Source organism: Oncorhynchus kisutch, linkage group LG16 (assembly GCF_002021735.2).
Source record: "Oncorhynchus kisutch isolate 150728-3 linkage group LG16, Okis_V2, whole genome shotgun sequence".
NCBI classification, from domain to species: Eukaryota; Metazoa; Chordata; class Actinopteri; order Salmoniformes; family Salmonidae; genus Oncorhynchus; species Oncorhynchus kisutch.
The window spans coordinates 37,313,957-37,333,618 of record NC_034189.2 but is presented as its reverse complement, the minus strand read 5'-3'; the positions used below and the strand labels follow the sequence as shown (position 1 = coordinate 37,333,618).

The 19,662-nt window shown below is 45.0% G+C and overlaps 1 protein-coding gene across 2 annotated transcripts in view; it reads left to right on the top strand.

The window, feature by feature from the left end:
- Positions 1–19,662, top strand: part of LOC109906649 (alpha-1,6-mannosylglycoprotein 6-beta-N-acetylglucosaminyltransferase A-like) — a 128,339-nt gene that overhangs the window by 45,066 nt on the left and 63,611 nt on the right. For both annotated transcript variants that reach the window (XM_031792321.1, XM_020504468.2), the window contains exons 4-6: positions 14,867–14,943; positions 16,485–16,574; positions 18,464–18,535. In XM_031792321.1, coding sequence (XP_031648181.1) covers positions 14,867–14,943; positions 16,485–16,574; positions 18,464–18,535 — 239 coding nt within the window. The remainder of the gene's footprint in view (positions 1–14,866; positions 14,944–16,484; positions 16,575–18,463; positions 18,536–19,662) is intronic.

Below are 19,662 nucleotides of genomic sequence, written 5' to 3'. Positions count from 1 at the left end.
CTGATCTTTTGTCAGTTTAGCATTTTCCCGCTAAAGGTTAAGGTTAGGATTGGGGGGAGGGAAGCTGATCCTTGATCTCTACATAGGAGAGACTTTACCCCATAGAAGTACAAACAGTCATGTGTTCTCCATGACAGTTCTGATATTTTATGGTCTATATACTTTAAACCAGTTTATGGTCTGCCTTTGTGTGAAGGCACAAAGTCGCCGCCAGCAAAACACTAGAGCTGTAAATGTAAAACCTCTCTTTTGCCTCTGTGCAAATCAGGTCGTTTATGGTGATGCTAGGGGAAAAGTAGTTTATGATGCTGATATTACAGAACAACCTTTGGAAACATAGGCCTAGGTTTAAATGAATGGGAGCGCGAATGGGTACACCTGTTCTTGCATATTGCACTCTGGCGTTTCCTCTATGTACAGATCTAGCATCAGCTTCTCCTCCCCCAATCCTAACCGTAACCATCAGGGCATAAAATGTACTTTTTGGTCCACCAGCCACTGTGGCAAAAAAAGTACACCAACAAAACATACAAAAATGGATTAGCATGCTTTGTAATGTTTCAAAAACAATAAATGTATTACTAGTAAGACGTAACTAATATGGTGTGTATTGAATATATATATATATATATATATATATATATACAGTGCCATGCGAAAGTATTCGGCCCCCTTGAACTTTGCGACCTTTTGACACATTTCAGGCTTCAAACATAAAGATATAAAACTGTATTTTTTTGTGAAGAATCAACAACAAGTGGGACACAATCATGAAGTGGAACGACATTTATTGGATATTTCAAACTTTTTTAACCAATCAAAAACTGAAAAATTGGGCGTGCAAAATTATTCAGCCCCCTTAAGTTAATACTTTGTAGCGCCACCTTTGGCTGCGATTACAGCTGTAAGTCTCTATCAGTTTTGCACATCGAGAGACTGAAATTGTTTCCCATTCCTCCTTGCAAAACAGCTCGAGCTCAGTGAGGTTGGATGGAGAGCATTTGTGAACAGCAGTTTTCAGTTCTTTCCACAGATTCTCGATTGGATTCAGGTCTGGACTTTGACTTGGCCATTCTAACACCTGGATATGTTTATTTTTGAACCATTCCATTGTAGATTTTGCTTTATGTTTTGGATCATTGTCTTGTTGGAAGACAAATCTCCGTCCCAGTCTCAGGTCTTTTGCAGAATGGTCCTGTATTTGGCTCCATCCATCTTCCCATCAATTTTAACCATCTTCCCTGTCCCTGCTGAAGAAAAGCAGGCCCAAACCATGATGCTGCCACCACCATGTTTGACAGTGGGGATGGTGTGTTCAGGGTGATGAGCTGTGTTGCTTTTACGCCAAACATAACGTTTTGCATTGTTGCCAAAAAGTTCCATTTTGGTTTCATCTGACCAGAGCACCTTCTTCCACATGTTTGGTGTGTCTCCCAGGTGGCTTGTGGCAAACTTTAAACAACACTTTTTATGGATATCTTTAAGAAATGGCTTTCTTCTTGCCACTCTTCCATAAAGGCCAGATTTGTGCAATATACGACTGATTGTTGTCCTATGGACAGAGTCTCCCACCTCAGCTGTAGATCTCTGCAGTTCATCCAGAGTGATCATGGGCCTCTTGGCTGCATCTCTGATCAGTCTTCTCCTTGTATGAGCTGAAAGTTTAGAGGGACGGCCAGGTCTTGGTAGATTTGCAGTGGTCTGATACTCCTTCCATTTCAATATTATCGCAGTGCTCCTTGGGATGTTTAAAGCTTGGGAAATCTTTTTGTATCCAAATCCGGCTTTAAACTTCTTCACAACAGTATCTCGGACCTGCCTGGTGTGTTCCTTGTTCTTCATGATGCTCTCTCTGCGCTTTTAACGGACCTCTGAGACGATCACAGTGCAGGTGCATTTATACGGAGACTTGATTACACACAGGTGGACTGTATTTATCATCATTAGTCATTTAGGTCAACATTGGATCATTCAGAGATCCTCACTGAACTTCTGGAGAGAGTTTGCTGCACTGAAAGTAGAGGGGCTGAATAATTTTGCACGCCCAATTTTTCAGTTTTTGATTTGTTAAAAAAGTTTGAAATATCCAATAAATGTCGTTCCACTTCATGATTGTGTCCCACTTGTTGTTGATTCTTCACAAAAAAATACAGTTTTATATCTTTATGTTTGAAGCCTGAAATGTGTCAAAAGGTCGCAAAGTTCAAGGGGCCCGAATACTTTCGCAAGACACTGTGTGTGTGTGTATATATATATATATCCACACACACACACACAGTTGAAGTCTGAAGTTTACATACACCTTAGCCAAATACATTTAAGCTCAGTTTTCCACAATTCCTGACATTTAATCCTAGTAAAAATTCCCTGTCTTAGGTCGGTTAGGATCACCATTTTATTTTAAGAATGTGAAATGTCAGAATAATAGTATAGAGAATGGTTTCTTTCAGTTTTTATTTCTTTCATCACATTCTCAGAGGGTCAGAAGTTTACATTTCGGGTAGTTTCGGGTAGCCTTCCACATCATCCCACAATAAGTTAGGTGAATTTTGGCCAATTCCTCCTGACAGAGCTGGTGTAACTGAGTCAGGTTTGTAGGCCTCCTTGCTCGCACACTCTTTTACAGTTCTGCCCACAAATGTTCTATAGTATTGAGGTCAGGGCTTGGTGATGGCCACTCCAATACCTTGACTTTGTTGTCCTTAAGCCTTTTTGCCACAACTTTGGAAGTATGCTTGGGGTCATTGTCCATTTGGAAGACCCATTTGCGACCAAGCTTTAACTTCCTGACTGATGTCTTGAGATGTTGCTTCAATATAGCCACATTATATTCCTCCCTCTATTTTGTAAAGTGCACCAGTTGTTCCTGCAGCAAAGCACCCCCACAACATGATGCTGCCACCCCCATGCTTCACGATGGTCATTATAGCCAAACAGTTCTATTTTTGTTTCATCAGACTAGAGGACATTTCTCAAAAATGTACAATCTTTGTCCCCATGTGCAGTTGCAAACCGTAGTCTGGCTTTTTTTTATGGCAGTTTTGGAGCACTGGCTTCTTCCTTGCTGAGCACCCTTTCAGGTTATGTCGATATAGGACTCGTTTTAACTGGCTATAGATACTTTTGTACCTGTTTCCTCCAGCATCTTCACGAGGTCTTTTGCTGTTGTTCTGGGATTGATTTGCACTTTTCGCACCAAAGTACATTCATCTCTAGGAGACAGAACGCGTCTCCTTCCTGAGCAGTATGACGGCTGCGTGGTTCCATGGAGTTTATAATTGTGTACTATTGTTTGTACAGATGAACGTGGTACCTTCAGGCGTTTGGAAATTGCTTCCAAGGATGAACCAGACTCATGGAGGTCTACAATGTTTTTTCTGAGGTCTTGGCTGGTTTCTTTAGATTTTCCCATGATGTCAAGCAAAGAGGCACTGAGTTTGAAGGTAGGCCTTGAAATACATACACCACCAATTGACTCAAATGATGTCAATTAGCCTATCAGAAGCTTCTAAAGCCGTGACATCATTTTCAAGAATTTTCCAAGCTGTTTAAAGGCACAGTCAACTTAGTGTATGCAAACTTCTGACCCACTGGAATTGTGATACAGTGAATTATAAGTTAAATAATCTGTAAATAAACAATTGTTGGAAAAATGACTTGTCATGCATGAAGTAGATGTCCTAACCGACTTGCCAAAACTATAGTTTGTTGACAAGAAATTTGTGGAGTGGTTGAAAAATGAGTTTTAGTGACTCCGACCTAAGTGTATGTAAACCTCCGATTTCAACTGTATATATTTATTTATTTATTTATTGTTTTTTACCAAAATACTCTACATGACCAAAAGTATGTGGCCACCTGCTCATTGAACATCTCATTCCAAAATCATGGGCATTAATATGGAGTTGGTCCTCCTTTGCTGCTATAGCAGCCTATAACATTCCACTAGATGTTGGAACATTGCTGCGGAGACACTAATGCCACAAGCATTAGTGAGGTATGGCACTGATGTTGGGCAATTAGGCCTAGCTCGCAGTCGCCATTCCAATTAATCCCAAAGGTGTTCAATGGGGTTGAGGTCAGGGCTCTTTGCAGGCGAGTTAAGTTCTTCCACACTGATCTCGACAAACCATTTCTGTGTGGACCTTTCTTTGTACACGGGGGCATTGTCATGTTGAAACAGGAAAGGGCCTTCCCCAAACTGTTCCACAAAGTTCAATGCACTGAATTGTCTGGAATGTCATTGTATGTTGTAGTGTTAAGATTTCCCTTCACTGGAACTAAGGGGCCTAGCCCGAACCATGAAAAAACAGCCCAGACCATTATTCCTACTCCACCAAACGTTACAGTATGCACTATGCATTCGGGAAGGTAGGGTTCTCCTGGCATTCACCAAACCCAGATTCTGCCAGATGGTGAAGCGTGATTCATCACTCCAGAGAACGGCGTTTCCACTGCTCCAATGGCGGCGAGCTTTACACCACTCCAGCCGACACTTGGCATTGCGCATGGTGATTCTTAGGATCCTGGCTGACTGGCAGATCCAGGCTGACTGGCAGATCTGGAAGATCCTGGCAGATCTGGAAGAGTCTGGTTGACTGGCAGATCTGGAAGAGTCTGGTTGACTGGCAGATCTGGAAGAGTCTGGTTGACTGGCAGATCTGGAAGAGTCTGGCTGACTGGCGGATCTGGAAGAGTCTGGCTGACTGGCGGATCTGGAAGAGTCTGGCTGACTGGCGGATCTGGAAGAGTCTGGCTGACTGGCGGATCTGGAAGAGTCTGGCTGACTGGCGGATCTGGAAGAGTCTGGCTGACTGGCGGATCTGGAAGAGTCTGGCTGACTGGCGGATCTGGAAGAGTCTGGCTGATCTGGAAGAGTCTGGCTGACAGGCAGATCTGGAAGAGTCTGGCTGACTGGCAGATCTGGAAGAGTCTGGCTGACTGGCGGATCCTGGCAGACTGGCAGACTGGCAGATCCTGTCCAACTGGCAGATCCTGGCTGACTGGCACTAGTGGCATCTCCTGGCCGACTGGCACTTCTGGCGGATCCTGGCTCCATGCAGGCTGGCAGCTCTGGCTGCTCCATGCAGGCTGGCAGCTCTGGCTGCTCCATGCAGGCTGGCTGCTCCATGCAGGCTGGCAGCTCTGGCTGCTCCATGCAGGCTGGCAGCTCTGGCTGCTCCATGCAGGCTGGCAGCTCTGGCTGCTCCATGCAGGCTGGCAGCTCTGGCTGCGCTGAACAGGCGGGAGACTCCGGCAGCGCAGGAGAGGAGAAAGGCTCTGGCTGCGCTAAATAGGCGGGAGGCTCCGGCAGCGCTGTAGAGGAGGAAGGCTCTGGCTGCGCTGAACAGGCGGGAGGCTCCGGCAGCGCTGTAGAGGAGAAAGGCTCTGGCTGCGCTGAACAGGCGAGAGGCGCACTGAAGGCCTGGTGCGTGGTGCTGGAACTGGATCGAGGACACGCACAGGAAGCCTGGTGCGGGGAGCTGCTACCGGAGGACTGGAGTGTGGAGGTGGCACAGGAGGGGCTAGACCGTGAAGGCGTACTGGAGATCTTGAGAGCAGTGTTGGCACAGGACGTGCAAGGCTAGGGATGTGCACAGGAGGCCTGGTGCGTGAGGCTGGCACCAACTTCACCAGCCGACTAACACGCACCTCAGGACGAGTATGGAGCGCTAACCCAGGTGCCATCAAATCCCCAACACGTTCCGTCGGGCGAATTCCATGCAAAAAGCACCAACACAGCAACTCCCTCATTTCTCTCTCCTCCAATTTCCCCATTAACTCCTTCAGTCTCTGTTTCGCTCACCTCCAACACCGGCTCTGGTTCTGGTCTCCTCCTTGGCTCCTCACGATAAACAGGGAGAGTTGGCTCAGGTCTGACTCCTGACTCTGCCACACTCTCCCTGAGCCCCCCCAATACATTTTTGGGGCTGATTCTCAGGCTTCCATCCGCTACGCCGTGCTGCCTCCTCATATCTGCGCCTCTCAGCTTTCGCCGCCTCCAGTTCTTCCTTGGGGCGGCGATATTCTCCAGGCTGAGCCCAGGGTCCTTTACCGTCCAGTTCTTCCTCCCATGTCCATTTCTCCAGGTGGTGCAGCCTCTCCCACTGCAGCTGCTGCTCCTGCTGCTGCTGCCTCTGTTGCCTCTCCTGTGGCTCCGGCCTGTTGACACGCCACTTGGTCCGTTGGTGGTGGGTGATTCTGTTACGGCTTTCTAGTGGTGAAGGAGAGTCGGACCAAACTGCAGCGTGTAGATTGCGATCCATGTTTATTTAAACAAACGTAAACACGACTAAACATGAACACTACAAAAACAATAAACGTAACGAAAACCGAAACAGCCTATACTTGTGTAACCTAACACATAGACAGGAACAAGGACACTAAGGACAATCACCCACGACAAACTCAAAGAATATGGCTGCCTAAATATGGTTCCCAATCAGAGACAACAATAAACACCTGCCTCTAATTGAGAACCACTCCAGACAGCCATAGACTTTGCTAGATAACCCACTACGCTACAATCCCAATACTAACACCAAAACCCCAAGACCTGGCCTGACCTGGCCTGACCAAATACATAAAGATAAACACAAAATACTTTGACCAGGGCGTGACAGCGTAATTAAAGAAGGCAATGAGCTCTGCGTAATTAAAGAAGGCAATGAGCTCTGCGTAATTAAAGAAGGCAATGAGCTCTGTGTAATTAAAGAAGGCAATGAGCTCTGTGTAATTAAAGAAGGCAATGAGCTCTGTGTAATTAAAGAAGGCAATGAGCTCTGTGTAATTAAAGAAGGCAATGAGCTCTGTGTAATTAAAGAAGTCAATAAGCTCTGTGTAATTAAAGAAGTCAATGAGCTCTGTGTAATTAAAGAAGGCAATGAGCTCTGTGTAATTAAAGAAGTCAATGAGCTCTGCGTAATTAAAGAAGGCAATGAGCTCTGTCGAGTCTTTTTAAAAATAGCGGCTGGGGAAGTGAAACCTAGTGAAAGGGAAGGGGGATATAAGCCATGTGGGAAAATAGCTTTTTCACCCGATCTGTCCAACTGTCTCTAAAATGTAAATAAAACACTATAAAGAGTTTGTATGTGTCATTGCATTGCCTATTTGAAGATTTGTGTTGAATTTGAATCGGGCTTTTAGGGCTGCGCTAAAGTTATCTTCAGAAGTAAACAGCTGCTGTCGCGGCTTTTGAGAGTCATGGCGGCTTGCAATGATGATGTAAAAAATTAATGCATTCAGTTGTACAATTGACTAGGTATCCCCCTACCCTGTCCCTTTCTTGTTTTTAATGCGTGCTGTACATTACGTTATGACACGTCACAATTTAACACCATCTGAGGGCTCAGTTATTTCAACTTTTCTCCAAAACGATCCGGCCATTACCATGTCAATCAACGCTTGGATAGAAACACACCCCAGATGTTGATGCCAACACAGTCGCTACAGTCCCATTAGTTTTCATTGCAGTCTCATTTGAATGTAGCCTCGCAAATTTGTTCGGAATGGGGTTAGTCAACGGTAGGTGACAGTATGTTAGCTAGGTAACAAACTTGTCTACATGCTATCTACCTAACTACCCAACAGTTATTGACTTGGTTATTCACATCATTCTTAGCTAAGTGGTATAGTCTTTGTGCGTTCTCAATGAACATAAATTAGCTCAGGCTATCTACTCTAATTTTAGAGCACTCTGGTCTGAGTGTGCCAGAGTGCAGAATAATTGATGAATTTGCGAATCCTCATCACGCGTTGAATATGGCCGGTGTCAGAAAACGTCGGCAAAAAAGTCTCATTAAATTGTTGCCAGCAACACAGTTACAGTCACCAATGCTCTGGATAACATGAAAACAGCCTAACCAGCTCTGCTGTGGTGAGTAAAATGGTCAGAGTAAAGTGTTCTCTCATTTGTGCCTGGAAGTAGCTAGCCAGTTAGCTTGTGATGTGGGCTTCGATGCTGTAGTGATGGTCAGAACGCTCAGATCAACCCTAGTCCTCTGCCAGTGTGCGCAGAAATAGCTGAATCCACTACTTTTGTGTAAATATAGTGTATCACAGAGGAGACAAACATGTCCACCTGCACTTTTAAGGTTACCGTTGTAGTGCAGACTTAAGTCCCGTTTGTGCCTTTTGAGATTGATTCTGACTAGTAGAAGCGTTTTCTTCTCTTCCCTAGTAGTTGACAATCCAACATGGAAAAACAACCTAGTTTATGAACAAAACAATGTAAATAGCCAAGAAACCCAAGGACAAAGTCTCACTTCAGCAGACTTTAGTTTCAAGCAAATTAGACAGACTTTTATGGCTGGGCGCAGTGCTTCAAAAAATTTATATTTCACTCAACACCCCAGCCAGGCGATGTTGTAGCGCAAAGTAGAGTAAGCTATATAGGATACGTAGTTCTTTGACTTTGTGTGATTAATTTACCAGCTATGAAACAACAAGGCAGAAATGTGTAAATGTGATAATTCTTGACTATTTGTATTCACAAATGCGAGTGAAATGCTCGCCCTGACCACCCGTCAATGCCAAAATCTACCCGCAGGTGGATGGTGTTAATTTTAGGCCCTGTTAACCATTAGTGGAAGAAATGCAGCATCTAGGGGCAACTTTAACCCACACAGCACATTGAAGCCCTTTGAATGAGGAATGAACATTTAAAATCACATTTTATTTGTCACATACGCTGAATACAACAGGTTACAACACCTTACCATGAAATGCTTACTTACAATCTCTTAACCAACAATGCAGTTCAAGAAATATAGTTGAGAAAAAAGTAAAAGATAAAATAAAAAGTAAGACAATAAAATAACAAGGATGTATACTGGGGGTGCCGGTACAGAGTCAATGTTATTCAACTGCTATTCAAAGCCCAGTCCCTGACTACCTGAATTCTCAGAAATGTTACCCTCACGATGGTTTCTTCCCTCCGTTGCGGCTTTGTCTCATTAGTAAATATTACATAGCTCTTCTTAATTAATTTGAATCCGGGGAACGTTAGTCATGCTTGGGAAATGATGAAATGATAAATCAAGGCTTTTGGCTGCCACAGGCACTCTGGGAACTGTTGTTATTTACGCTGTTGTGAGACTGAAGTTCTGGTCCTGGTTTCCCAAAATTATCTTAAGCCTAAATTAATCATTAGAACCATTGAGCTCAAGGCTAAGTTCGTCGCTAGAACCATTGAGTTCACTGAACTTAGCCTTAAGATGCTTTTAGGAAAACAAGACCTGGTGAGAGCCTGTAGCCGAGAACTAACACACACACACGGACACACACACACACACGGACACACACCACACACACTAGAACAGGCATGTTGTTATGTTCTTACACTGTTGTGAAGTCCTGTAGAGAATAAAGACTGTTCTGGATTACTTCTCTAGACTAGAGTCAATCAACAGCAGCCACGCTGGCAGTTTCGCTCCAGGTTTGTCTGTGTGTATATTTTTCCTCCCTGGAAAATCACCCCTGATTATGGTCATCATCCAGCTTCTCCGCTTCCACAACATCCCCTCAAAGTCCACACAGCCTTATTTTTGTGGAATTCCACTTTTTTTCCTCCTCACCCCTAGACCTAACTCTTATCTTAAACCCCCAAAACCCTAACCTTAACCCCAAAAACCTAAACATTTAAATATAATTTGACCAAATTCAACAACAAAAAGAGTCCTACCTTGTCAAGGTATTATGTGACTTTTTAGGAGATTGGCATCCTGATAATGTAGGAAAACAAGTGTGTACTCACTCACTCACACACACACACACACACACACACACACACACACACACACACACACACACACACACACACACACACACACACACACACAGCCCCTCTCCTCCTGTCACCCCACTGAGAGCCTATAGCTGTTCTGTGGCTGAGAGGGCACTCTCCATTAGCTGCCTCTTGCTTAATTGATGAGGTGTTCAAAAATGTCTTTGCTCGTCACTCGCAGGGAAAAGTACACCCAAAGTTGGCCGAGGAGTGTGGTCTTGATGGAACAGAAGCGGTGAGAGAGATTTGGACCATGGTTGAGTCTGAAATTGCACCATATTTCCTTTATAGTGCACTACTTTTGACCAGGGCCCTTAGGGCTCTGGTCATAAGTAGTGCACTATATAGTGAATGGGGCACCCCATGTATCTCTCCCACTCTGTAACGGCACCTTTCATTGTTGAGTGGATTCCATGATGCTTCTTCCTTACGTAATGCGTCCAGAAAGCTAAAATGTCGGAATGTGGGTGATTATGAGCGCAGGACTGTGAGGAAAGGATTGAGATTGAAGGGGGGCTGAGGAATAGGAGGGGGTGTAACTTGAGCCTGATGTATTTAGTCCAAAGTCCATTTCGGGTTAACCCAAGCTAAACCTGGGTTTAGCTTTATGATCAACTCAGAGAACCAAAATGACAACGGAGAGAAAATGCCTCCCTCTTTCTTTATACACAGCACTACTACTGCTAGTAGCTGCCATCCTTTCTGATTTAGGCTTGTAAAATTCCAGAATTGTATTTTGTGATTGTCTGGATCTTATATAATCTGTTAATAGTTCCATCTGGATTTCGAGCAAGGGTATAATGGAATGAATTTTTGCAACTCCAACTCTGATCGGATGACATTTTGTACTGGCAAACCATAGAACTCCTCCTCAAAGATCTCCAGTGGTACTTTGTCATTGAGTAGCACCCTCATGTTTCCTTCATTCAGTGGAAGTGGTCTTATGCAATGCTGCTAAATGTGTCATCTCTCCACCATCACCGCCTTAGTTCTCTCTACCTGTCAAGTAGAGGTTTGGTTAGGCTCTCGGAGGGCTTCTTGGCACGCATTATCAGAAGATTGCAGACGACACAACAGTGGTAGGCCTGATCACCGACAACGACGAGACAGCCTATAGGGAGGAGGTCAGAGACCTGGCCAGGTGGCACCAGAATAACAACTTATCCCTCAACGTAATCAATACTAAGGAGATGATTGTGGACTACAGTAAAAGGAGGACCGAGCACGCCCCCATTCTCATCGACGGGGCTGTAGTGGAGCAGGGTTGAGAGCTTCAAGTTCCTTGGTGTCCGCATCACCAACAAACTAGAATGGTCCAAACACACCAAGACAGTTGTAAAGCGGGCACGACAAAGCCTATTTCCCCCTCAGGAGTCTGAAAAGATTCTCAGTCCTCAGATCCTCAAAAGGTTCTACAGCTGCCTGGAACGGCAATTGCTCAGCCTCCGACCGCAAGGCACTACAGAGGGTAGTGCGTACGGCCCAGTACTTCACTGGGGCTAAGCTGCCTACACCAGGTGGTGTCAGAGGAAGGCCCTAACAATTGTCAAAGACCCCAGCCACCCCAGTCATAGACTGTTCTCTCTACTACCACATTGCAAGCGGTACCGGTGTGCCAAGTCTAGGACAAAAAGGCTTCTCAACAGTTTTTACCCCCAAGCCATAAGAATCCTGAACAGGTAATCAAATGGCTACCCGGACTATTTGCATTGTCTGCCCCCCCCCCCCAACCCCTCTTTTACGCTGCATGTTCCACAGAGTACTATTATGCAAGCGTTGCAGTTGCCGTGACCACAGTGCAGCATGTCAATCTAAATCCTAAACACCGTTGTGTGGTTCATCAGACTAAAGATGCTCATCGGGCTTAAAGATGCTCTGTGAAGAAGGCACAGCATGTGGAGAGCTCTCTTGTTAGGTTTAAATACCACCTCTCTGACATTTGATTATAATGCGGCTATATTTAGCCTGCCACTTGGCGACAGGCAGCTCTTTCTGCTTGATTAAAGCAGCAGCGACTTAAGAAGCCATGTTTTGGCTCTGACACTCTGGCTGGTGAGATCTCAGCCAGTCTCAGCTCATATCAGCTGGTCTCATCTCGTCTTGTCCAGAGGAGGAGGGAGACGTGTGTGTTTGTGTGGACACAGGCTGATGGGCTCAGCATGAGGTCCGCTACTCTCCCCTTCGTCCAGTGCGAGGCCTTTGTTCGAAAGGCTATGATAGAAAATAGTTCAATAATAATCTGTCTGCCTCCCCCTATTGTTCTCCTGCTCCTGTTGCCCCGGGAAACCATGGCTAAACCAGAGGCCCTTTCGTCTCAGGCTAGCCGTCTCATGACCACATGACCGTTGTCCATATCTGCATTTATTTCACCTTTGTTTTAACAGGGAGTCATATTAATACCCTGGTCTCTTTTACAAATTAGCACTACAGAAATACACGCATCAAATACGAAATGCAATCAATAAATGGGTGCATGCAAAAACGCATAGCCTGCAATGTCACACACACACTGGCTCAGGTGTTTCATTGTGCATGTTGGATTCCATTGCAGTTGGACTGTGCAGAATCACTGCTCGGGCTTACTCATTATGTAATGATTGATTCAGCGCCTCCTTCAAACTGATCCCCTCAAACACGCTGATTGACTGTCTCATCTCGTTCAAAGGCTTCTTTTAGCATATTATGACTGAAACAGGAGAGAGCAGCCTCAAAGGCATCTTTAGGTGCTTGGACCTGCTGGAAGTTGGTGAATAGCAGTGAATGTCCCTCTTCTTATTTGGTTCTCATTGGTGTAGGTTGAAGTATCCGCTAGATGCTGATCTCGGGTCAGTTTGGCATTTACCACATAATGTTTAATGTTAAGTTTGAGGAAGCTCATCCTAGATCTGTACCTAGGTGGAACTTCACCCCGGAGCGTTCTCATTTGTCTATCACTATTACTTACTGCATCCCCTATGCTGTGTATTATATATTGTGTACTCATGGCGAGTATGAAAAAAGGTTATTAAAATAGACGAGAGGGCAGCGTCGCAGCATGAGCTCTTTACATCGAGGGTTATTAAGCCAAAGCGCTGTGTGCATTAAAAACATTTTAATCTGTGTTTTTTTTTTTCCTGGAGTAGAGATAACATACTCTGTTATCAGCCTGAGATCCCCTCAGTAACAGATACACACTCCTGACGTGGTCGTATAGAATAGCTTTTGCGTGCAGCGATCACATGACATTCTGTTCATTAGAATTCTGATACATTTTCTTCTCTCTCTCACTGAAATCTCTTTTGTTTCTTAGTGATTGCTACTCTGTGCAGAAGGAATAATTCTCTTTGGTCTATGCGCTGTAGAGTTTTAGTCTAATCTTTAGCCCAAACACTGCGGGTCTCGTCAGAACTCAGAGTTTGGGGAAAGCCGGTCCTGAAGGTTTAATAATGAATCCGGGACTGCTCAATTGCTATAGAACAAAGGGATGTATTGTGTAATGTTTGGCTCTGTACAAGCCTTTTGGATGCAAGATTTTGTCACTCTGTCTGCGTCTTTGTTATTGGCAAGCTCACCATGGGTCGCAAATGGTAAAAAGCCTGCCTCTTGTTTTCTCTCCATTCTGTGCCGATGCTTTGCTTCTTACTTCAGAACAAATGATCACAGAACAGGTAGTGACTGTCAAGAGATTTTTAACAGGAACCTTGGGATTTTTGTCCAAAACACGTAGTCTACAAAGGTTCTCTTATTGATATCGAATTTGTTTAAATGTCAGTGCTGATACCAGTAATCCACTCGTGGCCAAGCCACAGACCCAATGGCAATATCCTCTTGTCAGTCCAAGCTAAGTTTCCCTCGGACTGTGAGAGAGTATCAGCCTTGAATTGATGACGGGGCAATCTGGTCCACCTCTCAGACAGGCCAGTCATTAAAGAGATACTTCTGGATTTTGGCAATGAGCCCCTAGATGCTAGTAGATACCCATAGACTTCCAGTCATTGTGCTATTGCTAGTTAGCATTGGCTCGAGAAACTGCCTCGAACTTCCTTCATACTGGACACAGATGGTATCCACAAGTTCATCTGTCTCTGTCTCCCAAAGTATACCTTCAAAGTTACCTTCACACCGGCTGTCTCGTCTGGCCTCGTCTCTCTCCTCTCTCTTCTCTCCAATCCTCCGTCCATGACGATGGGCATGATGGCAGCCTTTCAGACAGCCCCCTGAGAAAATAGAGCCTTGTCTGAGCCTCATCACCACCTCTGTCATGTAACACCCATTTCTTAATGGGACACCTTCTCCCAACCTTGGTGTCTTCATCCTCACAGGAATACGAGGATAACATTTGTTGTTTTTGTGAAATCTAGAGAAACAAACAGTTAAAAAAGGGCAACCCTATTTCCTACATATGGAATAGCACCCAATCATTTTTGCACAAAAAACGACTGAAACGAGTCATCTTTTATTTATGGGCGATGCCATCACATTTCATTTTTTGCAGTGTGACTGTTCCCAGCACCCCATTCCATTGAAGCCTCTTAGTAGCCCTGGCATATCTAAACTCCACACGTCTGTTGTCGGTGTGAGGCGAGCTTATCTGAACCTGCGTCAGGTATGGAAATCACACCACCGTATGCTCGGCCAGGGGAACAGCATAGCCTCTGTGGCATCGTGTATCTGTTGCGGATGGATGGATGGATGGTACCATGTGGTCACACAAGTTACACTACCTGTGCTCATGCTATTTGGAGAGGGCACACATCACATGCGTACATATGTTGTTTCAATTCTGGGCCATGTTCATTCTCTTCAAAATACCATCACTTCCCTGAGGATACATGGAATTACAGACCCAGCGAAGTCATTGGTTGTTCGGAGCTTTTTGATGTGTCACACGCATACATGCCTGAGGCAGTGTGTATGTGCACAGGAGTGTGGTTCATCCATGCGTGTGTATTGATCTCTCCGTGTCGTCTTTTTTTCTGTCAGTTCCACACCTGCACGGTTTGCTCCCAACGCTGGTGCCTGACCTTATTGATCTCTCCTCTCTTTTTATCTCCTCTCTCTCCTCTCTTTTTCGCTCCTCTCTCTCTCTCTCTCTTTCCGCAGATCTGCTGAACGGCGCTCAGGAGAAATGTGAGCTTCCCCCCATGGACGGCTTCCCTCACTGTGAGGGCAAAGTCAAGGTGAGCGAGACGCACGCATGCACACACCCACGCACCCAATCAAACACACACGCGCCCAATCAAACATGCGCCCAATTAAACACACGCCCAATCAAACACACACACACACGCACCCAAGCAAACACGCACCCAAGCAAACACACACACACACATAGCAACCACCAGCAGCAGCAGTAATCACAGCCCTACAGCCCCAGGCCGGAGTCTGCCCGGAGCAGATACTGTCATATCATAAAGGCCATCTGCTCTGCGGGCTGCTCCCAAGCCTCTACTGGCACTGGCACCAAGGAAAGGCAGGCATGGCTAGCCGATCACCATTTAAAAGAGCCAAAACCAGGCTCAAACAGGCTCCATAGCGGAAACAGATGAGTTGTTTTGTCCTATTTCGCCTCCGTTTGTCTCAAATGTCTATCTCCTTTCTCTTTTTTATGGGATTATTTCAACCACATTACATCTCAAGTGTTTTATTGAGGTTAAATCAGAATGCAGCTTTTCAATGTATTCTGTTGCGCGTGGCCTAAATGTTTCTGCTGATAAAACTGTCGGCTAGTAAAATAACTTTTATAACAGTTTCTTTTATTCCTCGGGCGCTTTTATGGGGTATGGTGGAAATCCCTGCTGTCACAGTGCTATATAATACTGTACATGGTACAAACTTCCTACTGGCAACCTTTTCCATCCTGTTATTGTGCTCTGATGGATAATAATTATTTGAAAAATCTTTCAGAACGTTTTTAAGCAGGAACAAAAGACAAATTGAAGACTTCTTGCTCCTCCCGATTGCAATATACTTCGGAATTCATAAACCCCTGTAGAATACCTTTAAGTCAATTAGCTGCAAATGATGTTTTCAGCTGCCTGGCGTGACACATTCCAGGGGATTTACTTGGGTGGCTGTCAATCTCAGTGGAATTAGTTAGGACAGTCTCACATAAACCTACACCCACTCTGCATAGCCTAGTCATTCAAAAACAATGGGATGGAAATCCGATTTATAAAATCAGATGGAAATTGCAGCGATGGAAAGAGGTAGGCTACTTCCCATATGGCAGCCTATTCCCTATGTAGGGCCCATAATGAATAGGGTGTCATTTGAGACTCAGCCTTAATGTGTCAGTGTTGGAGTGGAACACCATTATTCCTAACCCAGAATGTGTAAGTGATTGCCATATTCCCCCGTAGCCTTGGCCAAGTCGTAGCCCCACTCTGCTCCTTCACTCTGCTCCTTCACTCTGCTCCTTCACTGGGCTTCAGCAGACTGTTTTGCACATCTACATCTGAAAACACTGTATTTTGCGGTTGAGTTTCGACATCAGCCCATTTAACAAAAACACTTTTTCACTTTCAATGCTGTTGACACTTTGCCCAGTCACATTTTTGTCACTGTTTCTTTGCTTATATGGCCTGGTTCTTTTTCTTGGATTGATGAGTCCTCACACACACAGACATGGGATGGGAGGACTGGCCAAGATGTGGATTGATAGGATATACTGGTATCTATTGTGTTCAGTCCTGATCAAGTCTCTCCTCCTCTTCCTCAGTGGATGAAGGACATGTGGCGGTCAGACTCATGCTACACTAACTACGGCGTGGACGGCTCCACCTGCTCCTTCTTCATATATCTCAGCGAGGTGAGTGTGTGTCCGTGTGTGTCCTTGGTTGTCCACTTATGTTTGTTATGGTATGATCTACTGGTTGACATTCAGTGTTAACAGCCTGGGGGATGTGGAACTCCCCAGCTCTTTACATATTCATCCATTGCATCTCCACGCGCCCTTGACGACTGAACTATTTACTTGTGAATTATCCTACAGCGTTGCATTTTTTTCTAGGCGTTAATATGGAAACATGTACTGTAGCTATCTGATGACCTTAGCGAGTAGGGTACACACATGCAAACACTACACTTGAGATGTAAAGCCCATTTATACCGTAGCATTCACAAATAAGGTTTGTCCTCTGGTGGTCAATGAGAAGCTCATTGCTAAGTAGCAATGACCCAACTGTAGTTTGTTTTAATCAAACTCAAGTCCCTGACTCTTTATGCTGATTATTCTCTGTCAGATATGGGAGCTGGTCAGATATGGGAGCTTCTAAATGTTGTATCGGTTGAGAGCAGTGCTTGGGGGAAGAACCATGCAATGTACTTTTACTCTACTGAAAAAAACCTGTTTGGAAAGACATGCACCAGATTCATTAAAGGAAAACTCCACCCCAAATCTATATTCTGGTATTTGTTTCATTAGTCCATTGTTGACATAGTCCCAAAATGTTTTGCATGTCAGCAATCAAGATGTATACCTTTCATAAAAAGCCAGTATGATGCAACACTCAGCATCATATGACACGAAATGCATAACACCGGGTGTATTTCTGTATTTTTTAAAAGTTTATATATTTTGAGAACTTGATTGCTGACATATAAAACATTTTGGGACTGTGTGTGTGTGTGTGTGTGTGTGTGTGTGTGTGTGGGTGGGTGGAATTTTCCTTTAAGGGAGAGAGGGTGGCTGTGTACCAAATGCCATCCTATTCCCTATTTAGTACACCACTTTTGACTAGGGCCCATAGGGAACCCTTAGGTATACAGCCAGTGAGAAGTCTGATCAGTGAGCAGTTCTCTATCACCGAGCATTTTGCACTCAAGTCATGTGACCATTTCACCATGGCGATATGCATGTATTTCCATATAGTCTCAGCCTGGTTCTTTCCCTCTCTGCCTCTCTCACACGTTCTGTCTGGCACTCACGCACGCAATGCGTTTGGGATGTAGCCCAATTTCCCATGCTCAGAGTGGACAGCCAGACGGATGGACCCAACGTTGGGACTGTCACAGCTAAAACCCCAGCCTCCATTTTAAGGGCCAGTTGTAGTGTATCAGGGTTGCACTGGTTGCCTCACTGGCTCAGTGAGTGAATGAGGTTTATTGAGGCTTAATTGATTAAGAGTTTATCCAAATGGCACCCTATCCCCAATGTTGTGAACTACTTTTGGCCAGAGCCCTACACCCTATCAGCCAGACACCCCCAAAAATAGTGCACTATATAGGGAATAGGATGTCATTACAGTACATGACTATCTCTGTATCTGCACTCAACAGTGAGGCTGGTCCCACCATAGCTAATTGATGCATCACCCCACCCCCCCCAGAACTTCTGAAGTGAGAACAAAGCGAGCCAGGCCTCTGTCAGCATGACATCTGCTTTCACTGAAATAATTACCTGTCTAATAATTGCCTGATTTGCCCCCTAGGTTGCATCCCAAATGGTACCCTATTTCCTATATAGTGAATTACTTTTGACCAAGGCCTATTATGCTCTGGTCATAAGTAGTGCACTATATAGAGAAGAGGGTGCCATTTTGGACACAACCCTAGTGTCCTTTCCTCCCTCCCTCGACACTGCGTCCTCTCCTCTCTCTCCTCTTCGTTGGCAGAGTTCACAGGCCCCATATGAATCACTCTCACATTTTACATCTCAGTTCCTTCTGATGTTATGTTCTGATGTTAATGTAATTTTAGGTGGAGAACTGGTGCCCGCGCCTACCGTGGAGAACCAAGACATTGAATGAGGAGGCAGACCGGAGGGGCCAGGTGAGTGTCTGAACTGAAGGGCTTTCCACACTGCCAAGCCGAGTCAAACTGAGTATAGTTGCTAGAACCGCGCTGGAAAGAACAACAGGAAAATATAATATTACAGCCAACACAGTTTGGTTCAGGTTGACACCATGTGAAAATGACAGTGTGATAAGAAAATATCTTAAAACACAGTAGTGAAAAGGGCATAAGTGCCAGTCTCTGCACCCTGCTGAAAGACCAACAGTCTGGAGTCCTTTTCACTCTCACCCCTCTGGGGACTGGCCAGGGGGCAAAGAGTATTCAATTTGGACTTATCGTATTATCCATAACCGGGAGCGGAGTAATATTTAAAGCCAATAACGACGAATACCCGGCCTGAACAAATGCCAAATGCCAAGTCACGAGGGCATTGAATTGCTTTTATAATGTTATGACATCATGTGCTCTTTAGAAATGACCTCTTCCGCTTGTCTTTTAGCTCAAATGGTATCGACTAATGGATAAGCAATGTTAGTGCACATAGGCTAACACACACACACACACACACACACACACACACACACACACACACACACACACACACACACACACACACTGTCTGTAGAGTAACTCCAGTGATTCTGCTAGTAACTGACTATAGAGCGGGAGAGGATTTATACCATGATGCCTGTCGCCATGCCAATAGGCACTCGCTCAAATCTCCCTCCAGGGCCGTCTGAGCTCAGAGCTCCCGGCGTGGCTCGTCGTTATTGGCTTTAAATATGACTCCGCTCCCGGTTATGGCTAATGCGATAAGTCCAAATTGAATACTCTTTGCCCCCCTTCGGATATGTCAACATGAGTGATCCTTTTGTCTTTGAGATCACCGTTGATGGTGGTTGTGATTTTTTTTTTTGTTGTTGACCAGGGCCCATAACGCTATGGTCAAAAGTAGTGCACTATATAGGGAATAGGATGCAATTTGGGACACAACCCCAGACCTGTCTCTCCCAGTGATTTCCTGTCCTGATGAGGGATGGTAATACACTGCCAGAGTGTTGTTAGTGCGTTGTTTCCCCAGCTTTAGCAGCTGTTAATGGCAGGCAGGGCTGCATCTCAACCATGCCGGCTTTGGGAAAGCTTTCTTAAATATTGACCCGAGA